Below are 27,742 nucleotides of genomic sequence, written 5' to 3'. Positions count from 1 at the left end.
TGGTTAAAATTCTCTGACACACGCCAGCATCCATTTTAATCGTTTACCAAAGTTATGTACAAGGATGAGTATCTCTAAACTCTAGCTACTTTTGTTAATTGAAACATGCTTAGTGAAGCATCCAAAAAGATGGGGTTACTAGGCCGCTGGGCCGCGAATGGGATATAGATTTGTATTACCTTCAGTCCTTGTAGCATGCCCTCCAGGCTGCTCTGGTTCATGTTAGCGATGCCATCCTCGACGCTCGAGAGCGATTGTAGCAGTTCGTCGAGTTCTTGCGCAAATGATTCCTATTGGGTTTTAAGTTTTGTTTTAATTGTGTCGCATGTGTGCGATGTTGTCATTTGGGGGTGTGGTTGTTTGTTGTTTTGGGGAAGAAAGGGTGTTAATATTAATAAACATTGCAATTTCGGATGATCATTTCTAAAGAACGCAAATGCTGTAAATATATTTGTTGCCGGCTTCTATACACACACAACATATTTACAAAAAGTGAAATATTTAAATGTAATTTATAAAATATCAAATGGATGCAATGCACAGCCATAAAACGGATGGAATAATTTTTTTTTCTGGGAATGCTAGATAAACGTAACTATAGCTCTTAGATTTAAATAATTTGTATATTTTTAAAATAAACGTAACATGCATTTGGCATAGTTCTTAGTTTAAAAATGGAGGCGAATAGCGGATAGACAATGAGTACCAATTAATCGCCTTAGCCAGGCTTCAATACTTTGGCCAAAGTTGGAAAATTAAATGCAATGCTGGATATTTAACTTACTTTCGGTTCTAAATGGAAAACAAATTCAAGTTCCTGTAAAACTATTCAGATCTAGGTCTGATGGCTGTCTCTATACTTTGAATTAGCACACACTTTTGGGATTCTCAAGTTTCTCGCAAAACTCAAACTCAACGCGTTCATTGCACATTGCAGACTAAAAATTGAAAAATACACGGGAAACTATTTTTGAGCAACTGAAACGGCCTGCACCGCATGGATCGGATCGAATCGGATCGCGTATATATATATATTTATAGCCGCGGCAGGGAATATACCGCAAATTCTTGATGGCAGGGCGGCACCAGGCACCAGGCAGTAGGCAACAGGCACTAGGCAAGGCAATGAACTCAACTCATATACATTGGTGCGAAACACATAATGGACACATATTCTGCATTTGGGATGCATCTGAGAGCTCTGTATGTGCTCGGGGCGTCCGTGCCCGCACACTCTGGTGGGGCACGGTGGGCGGGGCAGGAGGAGTGCTCGGTGCATGATCGTGTGCTGAAGTGTTCATGTGTCTGTGCTCGGCGGTGTGCGTTTGGTTTTGTGTGAAGAATTCTGCGCAGAAGACTACTGCGCAGGGGATAAAAATCAGATCGGTATTAAAACGTGCAAATTGGTTAATATTAATTTTATTATTATTATTATTATCACTACTATTAGTAGCTTCTGATTACTGGGCTTTTACAAAGGTTAATATCAATTAGTAGAAGGAACTTAAGTAACTCAGTTCTACATATTTTCTACGACTAAGATCAGCGATATTAATTAAGGTATATAAACTCAAAACATTAGGCTTTCGGATGCATTTCGCAAAACAACACATACAATACAGAAATAATAAAAATGGATAACTTAAATGGAACATAAAAAATCAAACATGTTTCTCATTTCGATAATTAAGATTACGTTAGTAGTCCGGCAATCGCATTCTATCGTCTTGCTGCCGTTTTATGGTCAGAACCGGGCCAAAACTCAATGTGGCGGGCAATTTTCCGGCAATGTTTTAGTGTTGCAACAGCAACTGCTGGCCGGGTTCTGGCCGCAACAGCAGCAACACGAGCGATCGCCGTATAAAAGCCATGAACAAATACCGAAACCACACAGAAAAGCTGCAAAAATTATAATTATGAATAAACGAAGGCTCAATGTGATGTTCACCTTCTGGCGTTGTTCTAGCAGATCGTTGCTGCTGCTGCCTGATGTTGTAGTTGTTGTCGTTGTGGTGCTAGATGGTGTTTCTATTGTGGTTGTTGTCGTTACGGTTGTGGTTGTCGTGGTGGTGCGCTTTATTACACCCGCACTGTCAATGGGTTGCGATGCGACGGCATCCACCGCCTCATCCGTGCTGCTGCTCGTGGTTGTTGTAGTTTCGGTGTATGATGTTGCTGTTTCAGGTGCAACGTCCGGTTTTGCAAGAGGCACGGGAGTTGCCGATGTTGCTGTTGGTGTTTCGGCGACTGCCTCCACTGGCGCTTCCACTGGTGTATCCACCGCTGGTGTTGTCGTTGTCGTTGTCAGCTTATCGACTACGGCTGTGGCAACTGGCAACAGGGCACTGGTTGCCACCAGAGCTGCTGCCTGTGTTGCTGCGGCCGCTGCGTTTGCCTTTGCGGTCAGCGTGTGAGTTGTGGCGCTCGCCAATTGGATTAGTGCATTTGCAACGTTAAGGGATGTAGTAGTACTAGTAGTAGTACTGGGGCTTGTTTCAGGGGCTGTTTCGGGTTCGGGTTCGGGTTCGGGTACGGGGCTTGTGGTTTTAGTTTCGGTTAGTACAGATACAGATTCATCTCCTAGTTTAACCTGAGGCTGCTGTTCGGCTTCTAAAGCCAGATAAGTACTCTGATCCCGCCAGTGGCCCACACCGCCCGGCAGATCCGCAGACCTGTACTCTGACGAGCAGCTACGGTTCTGACCGTACTGAGTGTCATGTTCGGGTGTGGGGGTCACGTTACCACTACTACCGCTACCAGGATCGCGGTCGTTCGGTTTATCGTCGTCGTCGTTTGGCTTTCGAATTTCAGGCACAGTGGGCTTATCCCCATCATCGTCGTCGTCGTCATCGTCGTCGTCGCTGTCCTTGTCGTCCTTGTCTGGTGTTGCAGTAGCATCATCTGGCTGCTTCTTGTCTTTGTCGGGTTCCGCTTCGCTAGTAGGGGCATCAGCACGCTTCTCTAGACCAATCGAATCATTGACCAAATCCGCATCTAGCTTAGGCGACTGCCAGTCGTCTAGATACAGATTCAAGCGCAACTGATCGAGATCGCCAGTGGGCGGTGCTGGTGCTGCTAATGGCTCGGCGATAGGAATGATTGGTAATGACGATGCTTCTGGTTCAGTCTTTTCAACAACGCGATCCGTAATCGTGGTCGTCGTGGTGGTCACTACAGTTTCTGTAATGTCAGTCTTATGCTTTTCGTCTTGAGTTTCCTGAGCTTTGGTCCTGTCAACAGTGGATTCCCTGGGCAGCAATGCATAAGCATCGACTGCCACCTGCCTGTAGTGATTGATTAGCTTGACGAAATCGTCTTGACTGAGATGCCAGGGCAAATCACTCGATTTTGCTGGAAGGGATTCGGCTAGAATGGGAGATTCTACCTCAAGCGACTTATCATTAGCAATGGGTTCAGGAGAAACTTCTTCGACACTATCCTTTACCTTGGTTACCTCAACTGCAGGTTCTTTTTCTACAACAAGCTCAGATAGTTTTTCGGTTGGTTTTGATACCAACTCACTAATTAGGTCAACATCTATGAAGGATTTGGGCAAAAGGTTTTGCTGGTCAAGGTATAAATTGACAGCAAGAATTTCAGAGTTGATTTGGGGTATTGCTTCGGGTTCAATTATCACATAATCTTCAATAGAGGACACCTCCTCAGTTATTTTGGTTGCAACAGGCTCTTCCTGCTCTTGATGTTTGCTTACCACCTGCAATTGTTGATATTGTCCTTGCAGCAGGTCATACTGAGGATGCAATTGGAATCCCTCGCGGAAAAGATTATCGACAAGGCTCTCTGGTTGAGAAACCTCAATGATTTTGCTTGAAGTTGCTGTTGTTGCTATGTCTGCATCCTTCGACGGTTCACCATCCAAATTCAAATCACTTGTGTGGCTGGTTACAACAGTCGATACATAGGATGTTGCAGGAGGCTCATCATCCACGATGGATGCATCCTTGTGGGTAGTTACAGTAGTTGTTACATAGGTTGTTGTAGTTGTTTTACTCTGATCCTCTACCACATCGCTTATGGGCTTGGGAGTTTGGAAATCTGTGGTTTGGCTCACAATAACAGTGGACCAAGCCGGTGACTCTGGATTCTCCTCTTCCTCGGATGCTGGGAAAACAGTGGCCTCAGTTTGTACGATGGCTGACCATGTTGTTGGCTGATCAATAGGCGACTGCACAGATACTTCCTCTACGATTTGTTCGTTAGGAATGGTAAATGTAATTGGATTGTTAGGCTCCAACTCTGTTCTTCCAGTTGTATTTGTTGTCTTTTGTCCTGGCTTTAATGTTGCGGACCAGTAGGATGTCTCACAAACGAAGGAATCTTCTTCATTTGGATCAGCTGGTACATCCTCAAACGGAGCAAGAGGTGTTTTTCCATCTTTAATTGTTACAATTTCAGTAACCACTGAAGGCTCCACTACAGTTTCCATTGGCACAGACATCGTTTCTACAGATTCCGGTGTATCTTTAAACGGTGCCAAGGGCGTGCTAGATGGTACCTCGCTGACCGTTTCAGTAGTGACCTGGGTTGTGGTTACAGTTGGGACCTCCTTTTGGGGCTCAGAAACTTCTTCCTCGTCATCAGAGAAGTTCATTGGCTCATCCAACACATCCATCCAAGAACTGGATGAATCGTCAACAGGCAGACCGGCGTAGGCTGGTTTCTTGGGCTCCTCAGGTTTCCTCTCAGGTTCCTCTGGCTTTTTGATTTCCTCGGGAACAGGAACCTCGCTGACCTTTTCGGTGGTGACTGTGGTGGTGGTTACAGTTGTGATGGTCTGAGTTTCATCGATAACAGGCACCTCCACAATCGGTTCGGGTTCGGATACCTTTTCGACAATTATAACCTCTTTTTGGGGCTCAGAAACTGGTACAGTTTCCACTGGTACACAAATAGGAGTCGTTTCAATGAAATCGGGTGTTTTTATAAACGGTGCCAAGGGCGTGCTAGATGGTACCTCGCTGAGCGTTTCGGTGGTCACTGTGCTTGTGGTTACAGTTGTGATCTCCTTTTGGGGTTCAGAAACTGGTTCATCTTCGTCCGAAAAGTTCATTGGTTCATCCAAAACTTCCATCCAAGAACCTGATGATTCGTCTACAGGAAGACCTGCGTAGGCTGGTTTTTTCGGCTCCTCAGGCTTGGCAATGTCTTTTGTGACAGGAATCTCACTGAGCTTTTCAGTAGTTACTGTGGTGGTGGTGGTGGTTACAGTAGTGATCAGACTGGTTTCATCGACTAAAGGAACAGGAGATTCCTCTTTTGGAGAAGGAAGGGGTTCAGAGTCAAATGGTACGGGCTCAAATGGTGCCAGGGGCGCTTCGTACGCAGCTGCTGGTATTTCATTCTTCGATACAACTGCAGTATCCACGGACTCCACTAGTGGCGCTATTGGAGAAAGTTTCTCAGTTACATCTTGCTGCTCGGTTTTTTGTGTTTGTGTTGTTGGAGATGCTTGGTGAGAGGATTTTTCTGCGTTTATGAAATCAACCACATCAGTAGGCGACTTCCGCTTGGGCTTTTGTTTTGGTTTCTTCGTCTTTGATTCAGAACTTTCAAAGGTCAATGGTATGCTAACTGGTTGACCAAATCTAGGATTCTTAACGTCTTCAACCACAACCGATTTCGTTTCTACCAAAAGGGGTCTTATTTGTTGAGCAGGTTCTGGTACATTGTGCGCAGCTATCGCTGCCCAAGACATCCCAGATGTGACCGGAGACGGTACAGGAGCTGAAGATTCCTTAACTTCTTGTTCTTGTTTAACTTCCTGAGAAAGTTCAACACTTATCGGTTCGATTGGTTGCTGGACAAGGATTTCCGGTTTCTTTTCTTTTGGTTTCTTCGATTTTTTCTTTTGTGGTTTTTCATCTACGTTAGAAGTCGGAGAGTGTTGTGATCGCGATCGAGATCGATTTCTTTTCTTTGATGTTATTTCCAAAAATCCTTGATCGCTTTCAGGCTGGTGTTCTATTTCTGTGGAAACTTCTTCGGATATCTGTATTGATGGTTTCTCAGTAGTTCGAGAGGGCCTTTGTGGCGTTGGGTCCTGTGTATGTATTGGTTCTTGGAACCAAATCTCCGTCGGATCTACATCATCCTCATCAATAAGTTCCTTCCAAGACAACTGAGGTGGTTTCTCGAAATAGGTTTCTGTTTCTGTATTTTCAACAGATGGAATGATGGGATCAGGGAACTCTCCCACAACTTCTTGTTGCTGGACTTCGGGAGCCTGTGGTTTTTGGATTTGTTTTGGCTTGACGGTTTCAATATTCTTGTATATTATGTTTGTGTTGTGACTGTAGCCAGATTTTTTAACTACTTCGGCATAAGTTTCTGACGATGACCAGACTGAAGGTTTGGCTGGGGTCGGAAGCTGGATGCTAAACTCTGGAGTGATTGACCCTGAGGTATTATCTATTTCCACTGGGGTTTCCACGATTTGTGCTTGAGGCTGCTGATCCTTTCTATGTGGTTCATCGACGTATGTTGGCAGATCAAATTGTGCAGAAACAATCTCTCTGTTGTCGTGTGGTGTGGGAATTACTTCATCCTTTTCAGAGAGCCGCGTTTCAGTGAATGTTGGCGTCAGGTCTATATTGTGAGACACAATCGATGACCACGATAAAGTTTGTGTTGGCAAAATGTCAGGAACTGGTTTCTTATTATTAGCTAATATTATTTCTTCTGTAACTGACACATTCTCAGCCACAGGCTGTTTTATTGGTTCCATCTTATTGTGTTTCTTCTCCTTTTTGGATTTATTATTTTTAGATTTGTCATTAACCACATTAGAGAAATGCTGTTCCTGTGCAATGAAGTTGTTAATAACACGAGACTTTGGTGAATTCTGTGCCTTTTTATTCACATCGGCATCGGATTCCGTAGTCAGGAAAACTTGTGTTGACCATGATAAAGGCTTAGAAAGAGAAGATTCTGGTTGATCAACATTATCTTTAGAGAGGGCTTCGGGAACGGAATTGGTTGGTTTCTTATCCTTCTTTGATTTTGTTTTAACACTGGTGTCCAGTTCAGTTCGGCATGGCACTCCATTCTGAGTTTCATTCTGAGAAACAATAGAAGACCAAGACATGACAAGTGGTGGTGGAACATTAGCAGAAGACTTAACTTCAACCACAGGTTCTTCGACAATTGGTGCTTCCACAATTGGTTCTACTTCTGGCACCAAAGGTTCTACAATGGGTTCTGCCTTCGGTTTCTTCTCCTTCTTTGACTTTTGCTTCTTGGGCTTTTCTTCCACAATATTGTCTTCAGGAGATTTGACGGCGTGGGTCTCGGTAGTAGTTGTTACCTCAGTAGTTTGGGAAACAATGGTAGACCAGGATAGTTGTGGAGCAGTTTCGGGCTCGGGAGCTGGTGTAATTTCCTCGACTAGTGTCGCTTCAACCACAGGTTCTTCGACAATTGGTGCTTCCACAATTAGTTCTACTTCTGCCACCACAGGTTCTACAATAGGTTCTGCCTTCGGTTTCTTCTCCTTCTTTGACTTTTGCTTCTTGGGCTTTTCTTCCACAATATTGTCTTCAGGAGATTCGACGGCATGGGTCTCGGTAGTAGTTGTTACCTCAGTAGTTTGGGAAACAATGGTAGACCATGATAGTTGTGGAGCAGTTTCGGGCTCGGGAGCTGGTGTAATTTCCTCGACTGTTGTCACTTCAACCACAGGTTCTTCGACAATTGGTGCTACCACAATTGGTTCTACTTCTGGCACCACAGGTTCCACAATAGGTTCCGCCTTTGGTTTCTTCTCCTTCTTTGACTTTTGCTTCTTGGGCTTTTCTTCCACAATATTGTCTTCAGGAGCTTCGACGGCATGGGTCCCGGTAGTAGTTGTTACCTCAGTAGTTTGGGAAACAATGGTAGACCATGATAGTTGTGGAGCAGTTTCTGGCTCGGGAGCTGGTGTAATTTCCTCGACTGTTGTCACTTCAACCACAGGTTCTTCGACAATTGGTACTTCCACAATTGGTTCTACTTCTGCCACCACAGGTTCTACAATGGGTTCTGCCTTCGGTTTCTTCTCCTTCTTTGACTTTTGCTTCTTGGGCTTTTCTTCCACAATATTGTCTTCAGGAGATTTGACGGCGTGGGTCTCGGTAGTAGTTGTTACCTTAGTAGTTTGGGAAACAATGGTAGACCAGGATAGTTGTGAAGCTGTTTCGGGCTCGGGAGCTGGTGTTATTTCCTCGACTGATGTCACTTCAACCACAGGTTCTTCGACAATTGGTGCTTCCACAATTGGTTCTACTTCTGGCACCACAGGTTCCACAATAGGTTCCGCCTTTGGTTTCTTCTCCTTCTTTGACTTTTGCTTCTTGGGCTTTTCTTCCACAATATTGTCTTCAGGAGATTTGACGGCGTGGGTCTCGGTAGTAGTTGTTACCTCAGTAGTTTGGGAAACAATGGTAGACCATGATAGTTGTGGAGCAGTTTCTGGCTCGGGAGCTGGTGTAATTTCCTCGACTGTTGTCACTTCAACCACAGGTTCTTCGACAATTGGTGCTTCCACAATTGGTTCTACTTCTGGCACCACAGGTTCTACAATAGGTTCTGCCTTCGGTTTCTTCTCCTTCTTTGACTTTTGCTTCTTGGGCTTTTCTTCCACAATATTGTCTTCAGGAGCTTCGACGGCGTGGGTCTCGGTAGTCTCGGTTGTTACCTCAGTAGTTTGGGAAACAATGGTAGACCAGGATAGTTGTGGAGCTGTTTCGGGCTCGGGAGCTGGTGTAATTTCCTCGACTAGTGTCACTTCAACCACAGGTTCTTCGACAATTGGTGCTTCCACAATTGGTTCTACTTCTGGCACCACAGGTTCTACAATAGGTTCTGCCTTCGGTTTCTTCTCCTTCTTTGACTTCTGCTTTTTGGGCTTTTCTTCCACAATATTGTCTTCAGGAGCTTCGACGGCATGGGTCTCGGTAGTAGTTGTTACCTCAGTAGTTTGAGACACAATTGACGACCAGGATAGTTGTGGAGCTGTTTCGGGCTCGGGAGCTAGTGTAATTTCCTCGACTAGTGTCACTTCAACCACAGGTTCTTCGAGCATTGGTGCTTCCACAATTGGTTCGACTTTTGGCACCACAGGTTCTACAATGGGTTCTGCCTTCGGTTTCTTCTCCTTCTTTGACTTTTGCTTCTTGGGCTTTTCTTCCACAATATTGTCTTCAGGAGCTTCGACGGCGTGGGTCTCGGTAGTAGTTGTTACCTCAGTAGTTTGGGAAACAATGGTAGACCAGGATAGTTGTGAAGCTGTTTCGGGCTCGGGAGCTGGTGTAATTTCCTCGACTGATGTCACTTCAACCACAGGTTCTTCGACAATTGGTGCTTCCACAATTGGTTCTACTTCTGGCACCAAAGGTTCTACAATGGGTTCTGCCTTCGGTTTCTTCTCCTTCTTTGACTTTTGCTTCTTGGGCTTTTCTTCCACAATATTGTCTTCAGGAGATTTGACGGCGTGGGTCTCGGTAGTAGTTGTTACCTCAGTAGTTTGGGAAACAATGGTAGACCAGGATAGTTGTGGAGCTGTTTCGGGCTCGGGAGCTGGTGTAATTTCCTCGACTAGTGTCGCTTCAACCACAGGTTCTTCGACAATTGGTGCTTCCACAATTGGTTCTACTTCTGGCACCACAGGTTCTACAATAGGTTCTGCCTTCGGTTTCTTCTCCTTCTTTGACTTTTGCTTCTTGGGCTTTTCTTCCACAATATTGTCTTCAGGAGCTTTGACGGCGTGGGTCTCGGTAGTAGTTGTTACCTCTGTAGTTTGGGAAACAATGGTAGACCAGGATAGTTGTGGAGCAGTTTCGGGCTCAGGAGCTGGTGTAATTTCCTCGACTAGTGTCACTTCAACCACAGGTTCTTCGACAATTGGTGCTTCCACAATTGGTTCTACTTCTGGCACCACAGGTTCTACAATAGGTTCTGCCTTCGGTTTCTTCTCCTTCTTTGACTTTTGCTTCTTGGGCTTTTCTTCCACAATATTGTCTTCAGGAGCTTCGACGGCGTGGGTCTCGGTAGTCTCAGTTGTTACCTCAGTAGTTTGGGAAACAATGGTAGACCAGGATAGTTGTGGAGCTGTTTCGGGCTCGGGAGCTGGTGTAATTTCCTCGACTAGTGTCACTTCAACCACAGGTTCTTCGACAATTGGTGCTTCCACAATTGGTTCTACTTCTGGCACCACAGGTTCTACAATAGGTTCTGCCTTCGGTTTCTTCTCCTTCTTTGACTTTTGCTTCTTGGGCTTTTCTTCCACAATATTGTCTTCAGGAGCTTCGACGGCGTGGGTCTCGGTAGTCTCAGTTGTTACCTCAGTAGTTTGGGAAACAATGGTAGACCAGGATAGTTGTGGAGCTGTTTCGGGCTCGGGAGCTGGTGTAATTTCCTCGACTAGTGTCGCTTCAACCACAGGTTCTTCGACAATTGGTGCTTCCACAATTGGTTCTACTTCTGGCACCACAGGTTCTACAATAGGTTCTGCCTTCGGTTTCTTCTCCTTCTTTGACTTTTGCTTCTTGGGCTTTTCTTCCACAATATTGTCTTCAGGAGATTTGACGGCGTGGGTCTCGGTAGTAGTTGTTACCTCAGTAGTTTGGGAAACAATGGTAGACCAGGATAGTTGTGGAGCTGTTTCGGGCTCGGGAGCTGGTGTAATTTCCTCGACTAGTGTCGCTTCAACCACAGGTTCTTCGACAATTGGTGCTTCCACAATTGGTTCTACTTCTGGCACCACAGGTTCTACAATAGGTTCTGCCTTCGGTTTCTTCTCCTTCTTTGACTTTTGCTTCTTGGGCTTTTCTTCCACAATATTGTCTTCAGGAGCTTCGACGGCGTGGGTCTCGGTAGTCTCAGTTGTTACCTCAGTAGTTTGGGAAACAATGGTAGACCAGGATAGTTGTGGAGCTGTTTCGGGCTCGGGAGCTGGTGTAATTTCCTCGACTAGTGTCGCTTCAACCACAGGTTCTTCGACAATTGGTGCTTCCACAATTGGTTCTACTTCTGGCACCACAGGTTCTACAATAGGTTCTGCCTTCGGTTTCTTCTCCTTCTTTGACTTTTGCTTCTTGGGCTTTTCTTCCACAATATTGTCTTCAGGAGCTTCGACGGCGTGGGTCTCGGTAGTCTCAGTTGTTACCTCAGTAGTTTGGGAAACAATGGTAGACCAGGATAGTTGTGGAGCTGTTTCGGGCTCGGGAGCTGGTGTAATTTCCTCGACTGTTGTCACTTCAACCACAGGTTCTTCGAGCATTGGTGCTTCCACAATTGGTTCTACTTCTGGCACCACAGGTTCTACAATGGGTTCTGCCTTCGGTTTCTTCTCCTTCTTTGACTTTTGCTTCTTGGGCTTTTCTTCCACAATATTGTCTTCAGGAGCTTCGACGGCGTGGGTCTCGGTAGACTCAGTTGTTACCTCAGTAGTTTGGGAAACAATGGTAGACCAGGATAGTTGTGGAGCTGTTTCGGGCTCGGGAGCTGGTGTAATTTCCTCGACTAGTGTCACTTCAACCACAGGTTCTTCGACAATTGGTGCTTCCACAATTGGTTCTACTTCTGGCACCACAGGTTCTACAATAGGTTCTGCCTTCGGTTTCTTCTCCTTCTTTGACTTCTGCTTTTTGGGCTTTTCTTCCACAATATTGTCTTCAGGAGCTTCGACGGCGTGGGTCTCGGTAGTCTCGGTTGTTACCTCAGTAGTTTGGGAAACAATGGTAGACCAGGATAGTTGTGGAGCTGTTTCGGGCTCGGGAGCTGGTGTAATTTCCTCGACTAGTGTCACTTCAACCACAGGTTCTTCGACAATTGGTGCTTCCACAATTGGTTCTACTTCTGGCACCACAGGTTCTACAATAGGTTCTGCCTTCGGTTTCTTCTCCTTCTTTGACTTCTGCTTTTTGGGCTTTTCTTCCACAATATTGTCTTCAGGAGCTTCGACGGCGTGGGTCTCGGTAGTCTCGGTTGTTACCTCAGTAGTTTGGGAAACAATGGTAGACCAGGATAGTTGTGGAGCTGTTTCGGGCTCGGGAGCTGGTGTAATTTCCTCGACTAGTGTCACTTCAACCACAGGTTCTTCGACAATTGGTGCTTCCACAATTGGTTCTACTTCTGGCACCACAGGTTCTACAATAGGTTCTGCCTTCGGTTTCTTCTCCTTCTTAGTTTTTTGCTTTTTGGGTTTTTCTTCCACAATCTTTTCTTCAGAAACTTTGACGACTTCAGCAGTTGTTGTTGTTATCTCAGTATTTTTGGATACAATTGAAGACCAAGATAATGAAGGTGCAACTTGTTCTGTTGTTACATCCTCTCTCAATGTGACTGTATCAGCAATATCATCCTTAACGGACTTTTCATTTTTCTTTGGTTTTTTCTGTGATTTGTCGTTTACCACAGAAGAGAAAATTTGTTCCTGGCTGATAAAATCTTGTGAGTTAGCCGTTGTTGACGCCACAGAAGTCTTTATGGGCAATTTTTTCTCTATTTTGGACTTGGACTTTTTATCCTCTTGGGTCGCAGGAACCGTTTTAGGATCTGAAACATTATGCTCATCCATTTTGGATATTTTCGTAATGGGTTCCTGGATACCTTGTCGCACAATTGTAGACCATGATGTTCCACTGGTTTGTGGCAGAGTTTCATACAAGTCCTGTTCGACAATTGCTGACCATGAGTTTCCAACCGGACTGCTTTCCACTTCGACTGGAGCCGCAGCAAAGCCACTGTAAGAATTATCTTGAGTAGATTCTTTCGGTTTTTTCTGAGCTTTCTTCGATTTTTTTACAGCCTCTTCAACAATTGGAGCCACTTCTTCCTTAGATTGGACATACAAAGTTTTTGAAGAATGCGGTTTTTCCACATTTTTCTTTTCCAAATCAATAAAGTCCTCTGTATGTTTGACAACCTCAGCATACGATGAATGTAATTCCCAGACATTAGGCGCCTTACATGTAGAAATTTTAACATCTTCTGAAATCACTTTGCTATGCTTTTTGACATCCTTGGGAATCAAATTGTTGACCGTTTCAGCGGTGACTATGGTGGTGGTAACAGTTTTGATGGACTTAGTTTCATCAATAACAGGAACCTCCACAACCGATTCTGCTTTGGGTACCTTTTCCTGGCTGTAGGCAGGTTTCTTGGGCTCCTCAGGTTTCTTCTCTGGTTCCTCTGGCTTTTGGATTTCCTCAGAAACAGGTGCCTCGCTGATCTTTTCGGTGGTGACTGTGGTGGTGGTTACAGTTGTGATGGTCTTAGTTTCATCGATAACTGGAACCTCAACAATCGGTTCTGGTTCGGATACCACTTCGACAACAGTAACCTCCTTTTGCGGCTCTGGAACGGGTTCATCTTCATCCGAGAAGTTCATGGGCTCATCCAAAACATCCATCCAAGAGCTGGAAGAATCGTCAACAGGCAGACCGGCGTAGGCTGGTTTCTTGGGCTCCTCAGGTTTCTTCTCTGGTTCCTCGGGCTTTTTGATTTCCTCCGAAACAGGAACCTCACTGACCTTTTCGGTGGTGACTGTGGTGGTGGTTACAGTTGTGATGGTCTTAGTTTCATCGATAACTGGAACCTCAACAATCGGTTCTGGTTCGGATACCTCTTCAACAACAGTAACCTCTTTTTGCGGCTCTGGGACGGGTTCATCTTCATCCGAGAAGTTCATGGGTTCATCCAAAACATCCATCCAAGAGCTGGAGGAATCGTCAACAGGCAGACCGGCGTAGGCTGGTTTCTTGGGCTCCTCAGGTTTCTTCTCAGGTTCCTCGGGCTTTTTAATTTCTTTCGAAACAGGAACCTCGCTGACCTTTTCGGTGGTGACAGTTGTGATGGTCTTAGTTTCATCGATAACTGGAACCTCAACAATCGGTTCTGGTTCGGATACCACTTCAACAACAGTAACCTCCTTTTGCGGCTCTGGAATGGGTTCATCTTCATCCGAGAAGTTCATGGGTTCATCCAAAACATCCATCCAAGAGCTGGAGGAATCGTCAACAGGCAGACCGGCGTAGGCTGGTTTCTTGGGCTCCTCAGGTTTCTTCTCTGGTTCCTCGGGCTTTTTGATTTCCTCCGAAACAGGAACCTCGCTGACCTTTTCGGTGGTGACTGTGGTGGTGGTTACAGTTGTGATGGTCTTAGTTTCATCGATAACTGGAACCTCAACAATCGGTTCTGGTTCGGATACCTCTTCAACAACAGTAACCTCTTTTTGCGGCTCTGGGACGGGTTCATCTTCATCCGAGAAGTTCATGGGTTCATCCAAAACATCCATCCAAGAGCTGGAAGAATCGTCAACAGGCAGACCGGCGTAGGCTGGTTTCTTGGGCTCCTCAGGTTTCTTCTCTGGTTCCTCGGGCTTTTTGATTTCCTCCGAAACAGGTGCCTCGCTGATCTTTTCGGTGGTGACTGTGGTGGTGGTTACAGTTGTGATGGTCTTAGTTTCATCGATAACTGGAACCTCAACAATCGGTTCTGGTTCGGATACCACTTCGACAACAGTAACCTCCTTTTGCGGCTCTGGAACGGGTTCATCTTCATCCGAGAAGTTCATGGGCTCATCCAAAACATCCATCCAAGAGCTGGAAGAATCGTCAACAGGCAGACCGGCGTAGGCTGGTTTCTTGGGCTCCTCAGGTTTCTTCTCTGGTTCCTCGGGCTTTTTGATTTCCTCCGAAACAGGAACCTCACTGACCTTTTCGGTGGTGACTGTGGTGGTGGTTACAGTTGTGATGGTCTTAGTTTCATCGATAACTGGAACCTCAACAATCGGTTCTGGTTCGGATACCTCTTCAACAACAGTAACCTCTTTTTGCGGCTCTGGGACGGGTTCATCTTCATCCGAGAAGTTCATGGGTTCATCCAAAACATCCATCCAAGAGCTGGAGGAATCGTCAACAGGCAGACCGGCGTAGGCTGGTTTCTTGGGCTCCTCAGGTTTCTTCTCAGGTTCCTCGGGCTTTTTAATTTCTTTCGAAACAGGAACCTCGCTGACCTTTTCGGTGGTGACAGTTGTGATGGTCTTAGTTTCATCGATAACTGGAACCTCAACAATCGGTTCTGGTTCGGATACCACTTCAACAACAGTAACCTCCTTTTGCGGCTCTGGAATGGGTTCATCTTCATCCGAGAAGTTCATGGGTTCATCCAAAACATCCATCCAAGAGCTGGAGGAATCGTCAACAGGCAGACCGGCGTAGGCTGGTTTCTTGGGCTCCTCAGGTTTCTTCTCTGGTTCCTCGGGCTTTTTGATTTCCTCCGAAACAGGAACCTCGCTGACCTTTTCGGTGGTGACTGTGGTGGTGGTTACAGTTGTGATGGTCTTAGTTTCATCGATAACTGGAACCTCAACAATCGGTTCTGGTTCGGATACCTCTTCAACAACAGTAACCTCTTTTTGCGGCTCTGGGACGGGTTCATCTTCATCCGAGAAGTTCATGGGTTCATCCAAAACATCCATCCAAGAGCTGGAAGAATCGTCAACAGGCAGACCGGCGTAGGCTGGTTTCTTGGGCTCCTCAGATTTCTTCTCAGGTTCCTCGGGCTTTTTGATTTCTTCCGAAACAGGAACCTCGCTGACCTTTTCGGTGGTGACTGTGGTGGTGGTTACAGTTGTAATGATCTTAGTTTCATCGATCACAGGCACTTGATCAATTGGTTTTGTTTCCAATACATCTTCGACAACAGCAACCTCTTTTTGCGGCTCTGGGACGGGTTCATCTTCATCCGAGAAGTTCATGGGTTCATCCAAAACATCCATCCAAGAGCTGGAGGAATCGTCCACAGGCAGACCGGCATAGGCTTGTTTCTTGGGCTCCTCAGGTTTCTTCTCAGGTTCCTCGGGCTGTTTAATTTCTTCCGAAACAGGAACCTCGCTGACCTTTTCGGTGGTGACTGTGGTGGTGGTTACAGTTGTGATGGTCTTTGTTTCATCGATTACTGGAACCTCAACAATCGGTTCTGGTTCGGATACCACTTCAACAACAGTAACCTCCTTTTGCGGCTCTGGAATGGGTTCATCTTCATCCGAGAAGTTCATGGGTTCATCCAAAACATCCATCCAAGAGCTGGAAGAATCGTCAACAGGCAGACCGGCGTAGGCTGGTTTCTTGGGCTCCTCAGGCTTCTTCTCAGGTTCCTCGGGCTTTTTGATTTCCTCAGAAACAGGAACCTCGCTGATCTTTTCGGTGGTGACAGTGGTGGTGGTTACAGTTGTGATGGTCTTTGTTTCATCGATTACTGGAACCTCAACAATCGGTTCTGGTTCGGATACCACTTCAACAACAGTAACCTCCTTTTGCGGCTCTGGAATGGGTTCATCTTCATCCGAGAAGTTCATGGGTTCATCCAAAACATCCATCCAAGAGCTGGAAGAATCGTCAACAGGCAGACCGGCGTAGGCTGGTTTCTTGGGCTCCTCAGGCTTCTTCTCAGGTTCCTCGGGCTTTTTGATTTCCTCAGAAACAGGAACCTCGCTGATCTTTTCGGTGGTGACTGTAGTGGTGGTTACAGTCGTGATGGTTTTAGTTTCATCGACAACAGGTACGCTAACAATTATCGGTTGTTTTTTATTTGGTTCCTTAGGAATGTCATTGCTGGTGGATTTATCATCTATGCTTGATTTCATATCCTGCATTGTTTCGAGAATTTTGTTTATATTGGCTTCCTCTCCATTTTCGGGAAGAAGTGGAATTTCAATTTCATCTTCAATTAAATCTTTCCATGATTTTTGTTCTACAACAATGTCATCGGGGCCATCGTCGATCATTTCAGCCCATGACTTTTGAGGTTTATGTGCTTCAGACTCAGAAACCAATTCCACAATCGCTACCTTCTTCTTTGGCTTTTCTGCTGATGGCTTGTGTGGTGTCTTTTCAGCTTCAATAAACTCTGTGGTTTGATGACTCAGAATAGATGACCAGGAACTTTGCGATTGTTTCTGATTTTTTTCAACTTCAGGAGCATGACTGACTTTTACTTTCGTCTTTATTTCGTGGCGCTTCACCTTTGAAATAGATTCAGGTTGCAGTTGTTTAACCTCTTTCTTTTCCTTTGGCGCTAAGTCCGTCATGTGATCAATTTGACTAGCAATTTTGGCCCAAGTAAGAGTATTATCATCCGGACGCTGTTGTGGTTCAACCACTTCACTCTCATCAGATGTTGGTGAAAAGATTTCAGGTTCGGGTTTTTCCTCCTGAGCTATAGGCTTGTTAGGTTTAACCCGTTTTTCCTTCTTCGCTGATTTTTCGACCTTCGGGAGTTTTTTGACATTCGACTCATCCTTTGGTTCTTCTCTGGGCGTTTCCGCAGACTTCTTTCGGGAGGCTATGTCGTCGACCCACTCACCAGGTTTCTTGACCAATGAGGCCCAAGAGAAAGCATTGCCAGTAGTTTCCTCCGACTTGCGGACTTCAACCTTATCCACGGGTTCAATGACAACATCTTGAACCTTAATCGGCTCAGTATGTATTTCAGGCTGTGGATCAGAGGCTGGTATCTTAGCATCTGGCTTCTTTTTGGATTTCTGTTTCTTTACCTTTTCTGTTTTTTCTTTTCTTGGTGGATCTGTTGTCTCAGTAGAAGTAGATACAGCTGTTTTTATATGACTAACTGTGTTATCAATCCACTCCCCGGGCCTCTTAACAAGGGAAGCCCAAGAGAATGCACTGCTTTTTTCTTCGGTTTTACCTTGATCAGTAACAGGCTCTGACGGCTTAGGCTCCGTTAATATTGTAGCAGGCAAAGGTTCAGGAAGCTCATCTTCAGATGTGGTCGATACCGGTTCAACAATTGGTTTCTTCGGCTTCTTTGTCTTTTTGGGCTTTGCAGCCTTTTTAGGCTCTTCCTTTTCCTTTTTATGGGGCTTTTCCTCTGTTACAACTGTTTTTTGGGAGATTTCCTTCTTTACCAATGTTGTATCTGACCATTCGCCAGGCCTACGCACAAGAGCTGACCATGTCATCTCAGAAGTGCTTGAAGCTTCCCTCTCATCAGATGATGGTTCCTTGGAGCTGTCAGTAATTTTCGAGAGATCGCTATCAGTTGTTGATTTGGATTGCTCGGTGTCTGTACTGGACTTTGATTTGTCACTCTCTGTAGTCAATGCGGGCTTAGGTTTCTCCTGAATTTTGCGTTTTTCTTGTTTTGGGTTGGCCTGGCTTACAGGTGGTTTAACTTCAACAGATTTTGGTTCAGGTTCTGATGGACTCTCAGTTGCAGTAGTTACACCATCCTCTACAACGCGCGAATTCAATAGGACGTCAGCATATGATTTTCCATCACGGTTCTTGTTCCATACGTTGTCAACATCTTCGACAATATCAAAAGGCTCTTGTACATACTCTTGCGGAGCATGTTTCACCTCATCCTGAACTTCGGCCTTCTTATTTTGGCGTTTTGGTGGTTTTGCTTTCTTAGCTTTCTGTTTTGGCAATACCGCAACATCTGTTCTATTTCTTGGAATAAACTCGTTATATACCCGCTCATTGGCAAGGAAGGTATGCGTCTGGTCAGAGTAGGAATGCCTTAGATAGGAAGGAGTAAACTCTGGAGCATCAGCGGACAAACTAGAAGTGAAGGCAATATTACCGCTACTTGGAGCAGAATCTTCAAGAACACTGGACCATGTATCTATAGGTTCTTCCAATGGCTTGTCAAGTTGAGCATGTACTAGATGATTCTCTGTTGTTTTGACTTCTTCAGGAACAGGAACCTCAATGAACTCTTTGGTGGTGACTGTGGTGGTGGTTACAGTTGTGATGGTCTTTGTTTCATCGAAAACTGGAACCTCAACAATCGGTTCTGGTTTGGATACCACTTCGACAACAGTAACCTCCTTTTGCGGCTCTGGAACGTGTTCATCTTCATCGGAGAAGTTCATGGGCTCATCCAACACATCCATCCAAGAGCTGGAGGAATCGTCCACGGGCAGACCGGCGTAGGCTGGTTTCTTGGGCTCCTCAGGTTTCTTCTCAGGTTCCTCAGGCTTTTTGATTTCCTCAGAAACAGGAACCTCGCTGACCTTTTCGGTAGTGACTGTGGTGCTGGTTACAGTTGTGATGATCTTAGTTTCATCGATCACAGGCACTTGATCAATTGGTTTTGTTTCCAATACCTCTTCAACAACAGTAACCTCCTTTTGGGGCTCAGGAACGGGCTCATCCTCATCCGAGAAGTTCATGGGTTCATCCAAAACATCCATCCAAGAGCTGGATGAATCGTCAACAGGCAAACCGGCGTAGGCTGGTTTCTTGGGCTCCTCAGGTTTCTTCTCAGGTTCCTCAGGAGTTTTAATTTCCTCGGAAACAGGAACATCGCTGATCTTTTCGGTGGTGACTGTGGTGGTGGTTACAGTTGTGATGATCTTAGTTTCATCGATAACAGGCACTTGATCAATTGGTTTTGTTTCCAATACCTCTTCAACAACAGTAACCTCCTTTTGGGGCTCAGGAACGGGCTCATCCTCATCCGAGAAGTTCATGGGTTCATCCAAAACATCCATCCATGAGCTGGATGAATCGTCAACAGGCAGACCGGCGTAGGCTGGTTTCTTGGGCTCCTCTGGTTTCTTCTCAGGTTCCTCAGAAATTTTAATTTCCTCGGAAACAGGAACTTCGCTGACCTTTTCGGTGGTGACTGTGGTGGTGGTTACAGTTGTAATGATCTTAGTTTCGTCGATAACAGGCACTTGATCAATTGGTTTTGTTTCCAATACCTCTTCGACAACAGTAACCTCTTTTTGTGGCTCTGGAACGGGTTCATCTTCATCCGAGAAGTTCATGGGTTCATCCAAAACATCCATCCAAGAGCTGGAGGAATCGTCCACGGGCAGACCGGCGTAGGCGGGTTTCTTGGGCTCCTCAGGTTTCTTCTCAGGTTCCTCAGGCTTTTTGATTTCCTCAGAAACAGGAACCTCGCTGACCTTTTCGGTGGTGACTGTGGTGCTGGTTACAGTTGTGATGATCTTAGTTTCATCGATCACAGGCACTTGATCAATTGGTTTTGTTTCCAATACCTCTTCGACAACCGTAACCTCCTTTTGGGGCTCAGGAACGGGCTCATCCTCATCCGAGAAGTTCATGGGTTCATCCAAAACATCCATCCAAGAGCTGGAGGAATCGTCAACAGGCAGACCGGCGTAGGCTGGTTTCTTTGGCTCCTCTGGCTTTTTGATTTCCTCAGGAACCGGAACTTTGGTGACATCTTCGGTCGAGACTGTGGTGATGGTTACGGTTGTGATGGTTTTGACATCATCGATAATAGGAACCTCCGCAATGGGCTTTGGTTCGGACACCTTTGAATCTTCTGGTTTCTTTTCAGGTTCTTCTATGACAGAAACCTCACTGAGCTTTTCAACTATATTCGTTTCAATAAGCTCCGTTTCAGATATTTGTTCGACAATTGAAGTTTCCTGGTGTGGTTCGGGTTCCGTTTTATCAGATTCTTTTGATTGAGGGAGAACCAATTTGGACTCTTCAATTTTAAGCAAAGCTTCGGCCTTGTTCAGGGATATGACATCGAACTTTGGAACTTCCCAGTTGTATATAGCAGGCAGAGTTTGTTGACTGATGTTATTTGTTTCTGTCTCATTTTCGTCTTCAAAGCTTACCGTCTTTGGTAACGAAACATCAATTGGTTCTAATGGTGTTGGTGTACTAACTTCTTCTGGCTTAAAATTAATTATGTGATATTGACCCTCAGCATTAATAAACTTAATTAAATCAAATTTGGGAATTTCAAATATCTTTTCAAATGAAGAAATTGGCTGAATGTTAGTTATTGTATTTAAAGTGCTTACCGAGTTAGCCACAGCTATTAATGCGCTTGGATTGGCAGGAGCAATTTGATTAGAGTTATTAGTGAAAGCAGGACTGGGCTGAGTTTGAGATGGACTTTTTACTTTGTCTTCTACTTGAACAGGGACAATTTCGGAAACCGGATCTACTTCGGAAGTTTCATGATAAAGAACATCTGCCTTGGCGTGCTCAATAGATTTGACGATAGAGTTCAATGCCGCATCTTGCGAAATGTTGAAACGCAGTTTCTCTGGATCCGGAACATTATTTGGAGAAATTTCGACTTGGACTTCTGGTTCGGATGAAACAGAAGCTACATCGGAAACTGACGTCACTTTGCCTAATAATTCATTGTTAAGGACATCGGATTTGCCACTCTCGATTGTCTTGACACTTGAGACCAAGGCCTCGTCCTGAGAAATATTAGAAACTAACGTATCTAGGCCAGCTAAGGGCGGGACAACATTAATTAGCACATTATCTACAACAATATCTGCACTACCTGTTCTCTCCTCTGTAAGAACCTGCACGGTTTCTTGCTTAATAAACGCTTCGGGAATAGCGGGACGCTTTTTCTTGTCTTTCTTGGATAGCTTCTTCTGAATATCCTCGAACAACTGTTGCTCTTCGGGGCTTAATTCAGAGGCTGCTATAGGTTGGCTACTCTTAGGGTCATCTACTGGGACTGGCTCTTCAATAATTTTGGTTACTGGGGCTTCTACTATGGGTTCTTGTACATCAGGGATTTCTGGTTTAGACGATTCGACTACTTCAACAACTGTATTCACACTAGAATCGGCAGTTCTATTCAGGGACTCCACATTCTCGGTCACAGTTTCTGTCACCTGAAGACTGACCTCCGGAAAATCAAGATGCATTTTCACGATAGGTGTCTTCAGTTTTTCTTCGTGAGTAATAAGGGAAATCTTCTGCACTGCGCCGGGTGGGAAGGCACCGTCAATGCCTTCTCCCACGAAAAGAACATTTGTGCCATCTTCGGTTTCGAAGCTTCGTCGTTGCGTAGTCGTGAGTATCGTATTCTTGGTAGTAGTCGTAGTAGTGGTAATGCTATTCGTCTCGTTCACAGCCCCGTTTGTCGTGCTTTCACCCAGCTTCGGCAACTCAATTGTGCTCGTCTCGATGCCAATAACTTTAACCCCAGTCGGACTATCCTTCACTCCTATCTGAATGTTTTCACCCAAACTACTATCAAGCCTAAATTCACTGCTTGGCGTCACAGCCGGAGACGAGGCACGCGAAGTCACTATCGGACTGATGGGTCTCTGATCGGGCATTTCAATACTCGATGTGACGACAACGTCGCTGGGTGCTTCGCTTTCCGTCAAAAGTATCCGTCCATCATTCGTTATCCTCTTCGTAATGCGCATTGTGCGGATTGTCGTAGTTTTGATGATTGCGCCATCGATTTGACTAGATACGGTTGAGGTTTCGCTGGGGACTTCCGAGATCGCTGGAGAACCTTCACGAATGATAATCGGGTCACTGGTAGTACTGCTCTCCTCTGTAGTTGTCTCGCCATCTTCATTCAGCTTCTTAACGATTTTCGTCGTACGCACGGTTGTAGTTTTAGTTACACCACCACTTCTATCTTCTACTGTCTGCACAGGTTCGGGTATTTTCGCTTCCTCCTGGGGTTCGGTCTCTTCAAGACTCTGTTGTTCCGAGTTTTGAGCGATCTTCTTCACAATTTTGGTCGTTCTCACGATTGTGGTCTTAACCACATCACCAGGACTAGAAGGCTCAGCTTCCGCGGCTGTTGCCAACTGAACAGATTCCTCGGCCACCAACTCCTTCACGGGCTCAACAGACTTTATGGACGCATTTTTCTCAGCTTCAATAAAATCTACAAGAGTTGACTGAATTCGGTTTGTCTGGGGTACATCCCTACTTGGCGATTGGAATAAAAGCTTGTCTTCCACAGCAGTTGAGACGATGCCCACATTCTGCTGAACATTATCCTCAAGAACAGGCGCACTAGTTTCTTCTGGAACATCTGATGGGTTGAATACAATTTCCACACTTTCGCTGACAACGTTCTTGTTCACAGCCTTCGTTGTCCGCGTAGTAGTGGTCTTAGTGATGCCGTCACCATTCGATTCAGTCGTAACCGATTCCGCAACTACTGGAGCATCTTGAATGATTGTGTCGACAATAGGTAGGGAGCATTCCGATTCACTGCTTGCCTCGCTAATTTCAGTGTCCTGGGAGATTTTCTTAACGATCCTAGTGGTGCGAACAATAGTTGTCTTTATCACACCGCCTTCTACATTATCTTCAGCATCTGGGGAGACCTCATCCTTTACACTTGGTACATCCGAAACGGGTTCGACCAGTACTGGTTCAGCCTTTGGAGATTTGATAGTTTTGGTGGTGGTCGTTTTAGTTGTCTTCACCACACCCTCATCGCTGATTTCTCGGCTATTGGTTTCCGATTTAACTACCTTGGGAGGCTCGACAGGTTCCTCGGACAGGGAACTAACCGATGACAGGACGTCTGAATGTGTTGATGACAACATGTCCTGACTTTCCTGCTGGCTGCTGTTTATTTTCTTAACGATCTTGGTAGTACGGATGACTGTGGTCTTTATGAGACCATCATCACTGGCCGCCGTTTCCTCAGATAAAATAGTTGGCTTACTATCAGTTTTAATTGCACTTGTTACGTTCAGGGGCTCTGTAATTTCTATTTGTGGCTGCTGTTTGACAATTGGAGCAACCTCGTCACTTTCGGATTTCTTCTGCTTTTTCTTGTCCTTTCTAGAAGGCTTTTTCGGCTTCGTTTGCTCCGCTTTTTCTACTATAGGAGCCACGGCTTCCTTCTTTATTTCAGGTTCAGCAGGAACTGGCGTCTCATCAGATATTTTCGGTTGAGTTATTTCCTCGGCCTGTTTAAGAACGTCTTCCACAACATTTTGAGCAACATCCTCGATGATTTCCAACGAACTTGGCTGCGTCTCTGTGCTGGTGAGCGTGGTAGTTACAACTGTGGTTGGAAGCAGGGTAACATCGCGCTCTACTTCAGGCTCATCCTCAAAGACCTCTTCGATGATCTCCTCGCCAACTTCGTTAATGCGCTTCAGGATGCGTTTTGTTTTGGTTATAACCGTCTTGGTAATTGATCCTTGCTGTACAATTGTATCTTGCGCTGTAGAAAATCCTGACACATCAACAGGCACCTCGCTGCTTGTGGTTGTAACAGTCGGCAAGTTATACTGCTCAACTGAAATATTTTCCTCCGGCAAATCATCGATAACATCCTCCTCCACAATTTCCTCCTTTCCATCCACAATGCGCTTCACGATACGCTTGGTTATATGCTTGGTAATGGTTCGCGTTGTAATGGTAGTCGTTCCACTTTCCGTAGATATGGTATTTGTAGATGTAGTAACTGTTGGTTCTCCCTCAATAATGGTTTCGGCAATATCGATGGAGCTGACGGCCTGAGGAGGCAGAGGAGTGTTGTCTGTCGTTTCAGTTGTAATGTGACGTACTTCCGAAGAAACTTCCACTGTATCCTGCTTGGCATCCTTCTTAGTGCGTTTTCTTTCCTTCTTGGTTACAGGCTCTACAAAAATCTCCTTGGCTAGAGCCACAGGCTCTACAGAAACATCCTTGACTGGGGACTCTGGCTGTACGAAAAAATCCTTGATTGGAGCCACAGGCTTTTCGGAAATATCCTTAGCGGGGGCCTCAGGTTCAACGGGGACATCCTTGGCGGGGGCCTCAGGCTCTACAGAAATATCCTTGGCTGGAGCCACAGGCGTTACAGAAATATCCTTTGCTGGTGACTCAGGCTTTATAGAAATATCCTTGGCTGGAGCCACAGGCTCTTCAGAAATAACCTTGACTGGGGCCTCAGGCTCAACAGAAATATCCTTGGAATTGATCACAGCTTTTGGAACTGCTTCCTTCGACTTGGGTCGCTTCTTTTCCTTCCTTGTGGGTGGCAATGGAATAGTTTCCGTCTGTTCAACGCTTATTTCCGTTTGCTGCTTCACTTCCGGTTTAGCCTCAATTTTAAGGTCAACCTCGACCGATTGAACTGGCACCTTTTCAATGATAGGCTCAACAGCTTTGGAGCTAGTTTTTGGTTCCTTTGGTTTCTTTTCCTTTCTTGCTGGAGGAACTGGTGCAGTTTCCTTAACTTCCACATTGATAGTCTCAACGGTCTTGGCTTGTTTGGATTTCTTTTCGGTGTTGGATGGAGCGGGAATAGATTCCACAACCGGAGCAGGGTTAACAACTGTTTCCACCGATTTGGTAGTTATCACATTCTTCTCGACCACAGTTTGCTTCTTTTCCAAAACAGGGGATGGTTTCTTTTCCCTTTTGGATGGCACTGGCTTAGTGACAACTGGTTCAGGTTGAGGCTCCGCAATTGGCACCGTCTCAGGTTCAATTGTCTTTTTCTGCTTCTTCGGCTTGGCAGATTTGGTCTCAGGCTGTTTGTGGGACTCCAACTGAATAGGTGCTGGAGTCGGCTTGGGTTCCGTCGCGCTAACTCCGTTGGCTTCAGGAGCTGGCTTTTTGCCCGTCTTGTGGTCTTTTCTGTGAGTCTGTTTAATCGGCAATGGTTCCGGCTGAGGCTCATGACGCGTTCTCTTCGTTCTTGAGGACCGCGATTCAAAAGTGTCATCCTTACGTTCCCAGGTTGGCGATTTTTCATAACGTCTACCGTGCTGGTTTGCTACTCTAGTAGTAGTTGTAGTTGTAGTCGTGGTGAAAGTTGTCTCATCAGGATTCCGTTGCAAGGGCGGCGAGGACGTGAGGCGCACTGGTATCTGTTGCTGACTGGATGGCTGGAAAACTGGATTATCTCTATGCTGGAGGCCGAAAAGGACTTCGGCGTATGTGCTGCCAGTACTGATGTCCTGGGGCCGAGTTTGAATATTCTTTTGCCTTTGGTCCTGGGGACGCACAATGACAGTTTCAGGGTCCTTGGGTACTTGAGGAGCATCCGGAACCGAACCGATTTCGATAGTCTGGTGTGGTATCACAGTTGGCTGTATCTGTTCTGGGGCAATGGTCGTCACATAGCTAGTTGTGGTTACAGTTGTGGTTTCAATAGGCTGAGACACAGTTGGCTCTTCCGCTGGTATAGACTCAATAGCATCCACATCGAACTGGCCGAAGGTGATGTCTGGCCTGGGCTCATTCAGCTCAAACTCCTGCGGCTCTACAGCCGGCAGCAGGTGGACATGCTCTTCGATGTAGTACTGAGGCTCTGAGGGCTCGCTTTCAACCACAGCTGGCTGAATTTGTTGGGTGCTGGTGGTCAATGGCTCCGCACTTTGTTGGACCATCGAGGCCAGAGTGGTAACAACGCGATCCAGCACGCTGTTGCCTGTTGTCGAGTTCAGGGACAAAGTGTTGTCCACTTGGTAGGGATCAGGCAGATAGGTCTGCTCTACTGTTTCCTGCTGGAAGTCCTGCAGTGGGGGCTGCTGTGGCTGTTGCGCCAGATGCTGGGGCGGATATTCCTGCCCGTAGTCTGTGGTCTGCTGGGTATAGTAGATCTGATTCGGCTCAGTGGAATAAACTGTGGGATAGGCACCCTCGGTCTGGGCTACTGGCTGATAGTAGCCAGTCAATAGCTGGTACTGGGTCGTCGCTGGTGGCACTGTCACCTGCTGATACTGTATCGGGTACTGCATCTGCATAATCTGCTCGTAGTAGTTTTGCTGCACAGGCTGCTGTTGAGCTTGCGATGTTGCCTCTGTCACATAGCCCCACTGGCCGCTGTCGGCCACGTTCTCGTACATCGTCTGGTACAACTGCGGATCTGGCTGCAAATAGGTCGCTGCTATCTCCTCAGCTGTCATATGCACTTCGTAGTTATCGAGGGGCTTCGCTTGCTGGGGAAGTTGGGGAAGAGCTGGTTGTTGTGGCTGTGCGGAAGAAAACGCAACATCGGCGATGGTTTCGCTAATATACTGCTGCTGTTGCTCCTCAATGGGCTGCTCTGGTTCTGGTTGGGGAACGTAAATATTTCGCGTAACTGCAGCGCTGGCATCCACCACATCCTGAATGGTGAGTTCCGTGCGCCCTTGAGCGTTTTGGGCAGCCAGTTGTTCGGCCTTCAGTCGCTCGAGTTCCATTCCGCGGAGAACCTCCGCATATGAAGTAGATCCTGGCACCCACATGGGGCTACGGGATCTCGTGCGATCGGCGACTGGCAGGAAGAGATGTTCCTGCTGTGGCTCTTGCTCCAGTGGCGCCTCAATGGTGGGCTGATGCGCTGCTCGTGGTTGTGGTTGGGGTGGTTCCCGCCTACGTCTCGGCGACCGGCCACGACGTTCGGGACGCGGTGGCTGCAGTTTCTTACCCGTTTTTGAGTGGTAGTGGTGCTGCTGCTCGCTTTCTATAAACTGAGTGTTGGGGTTGGTAGGAATCGTTGTCGTTGTGCTAGGAACTGTGGTCGTGCTGGTCTCGATGGGTGGTGTAACTGGTTGTTGGCGCTCATAAATGGCTGTGGTAACGATGGTGCTACCGCTGCCATTCAGTTCGTGCGGATTCGAAGGACTCTCGAAAGATTCATCTCCGTGCGTACGTTTTGTGGTCGTTGTTGTTGTGGTGGTCGTAATAGTTTTAATTGTGGTCTGGTTCTGGTTCTGGGTCGTGTGTTGTTGCCGGGTCGTTGTGGTTGTGGTCGTTGCGGGGTCTGTTCGTTCTGATTGGGGCTTCGTCGTTACAGGTTCATTAGCGCTGCTTACCGGACTCGCTTGTCCCGACAACACTTCAGCATAGGTCATACCCGCTGCCGCCGATGGCTTCATTAGCAACGAGACAGTCGATGAAGTGGTCACCACTGAATGGGGATCCAGCGTGTAGGACTTTCGCGCTGTCGCATCGTAGACTTGCTGCATGCCATCGATTGATTCTCGCATTGCCTAATTGTTCATCGTGGA

The 27,742-nt window shown here is 46.2% G+C and overlaps 1 protein-coding gene across 11 annotated transcripts in view; it reads right to left on the bottom strand.

Annotated features, from left to right (window-relative positions):
* The window catches only part of LOC6497204 (nesprin-1), a 99,089-nt gene that overhangs the window by 18,922 nt on the left and 52,425 nt on the right, over positions 1-27,742 (bottom strand). For 8 of the 11 annotated variants that reach the window (XM_032451842.1, XM_032451843.1, XM_032451845.2 and 5 more), the window contains 2 exons: positions 1,949-27,724; positions 180-290 (listed from right to left, as the gene is read on the bottom strand). The exons of 2 other annotated variants lie outside the window; for them this stretch is intronic. In XM_032451842.1, the coding sequence (XP_032307733.1) occupies positions 180-290; positions 1,949-27,724 (25,887 nt within the window). The remainder of the gene's footprint in view (positions 1-179; positions 291-1,948; positions 27,725-27,742) is intronic. One more of the 11 variants, XM_032451849.1, reaches the window with a different exon arrangement.

The sequence above is a fragment of the Drosophila ananassae genome, chromosome 3R (genome assembly GCF_017639315.1).
Source record: "Drosophila ananassae strain 14024-0371.13 chromosome 3R, ASM1763931v2, whole genome shotgun sequence".
NCBI lineage: Eukaryota > Metazoa > Arthropoda > Insecta > Diptera > Drosophilidae > Drosophila > Drosophila ananassae.
The sequence above is the reverse complement of the archived record's forward strand: the minus strand, read 5'-3'. Positions and strand labels throughout refer to the sequence as shown.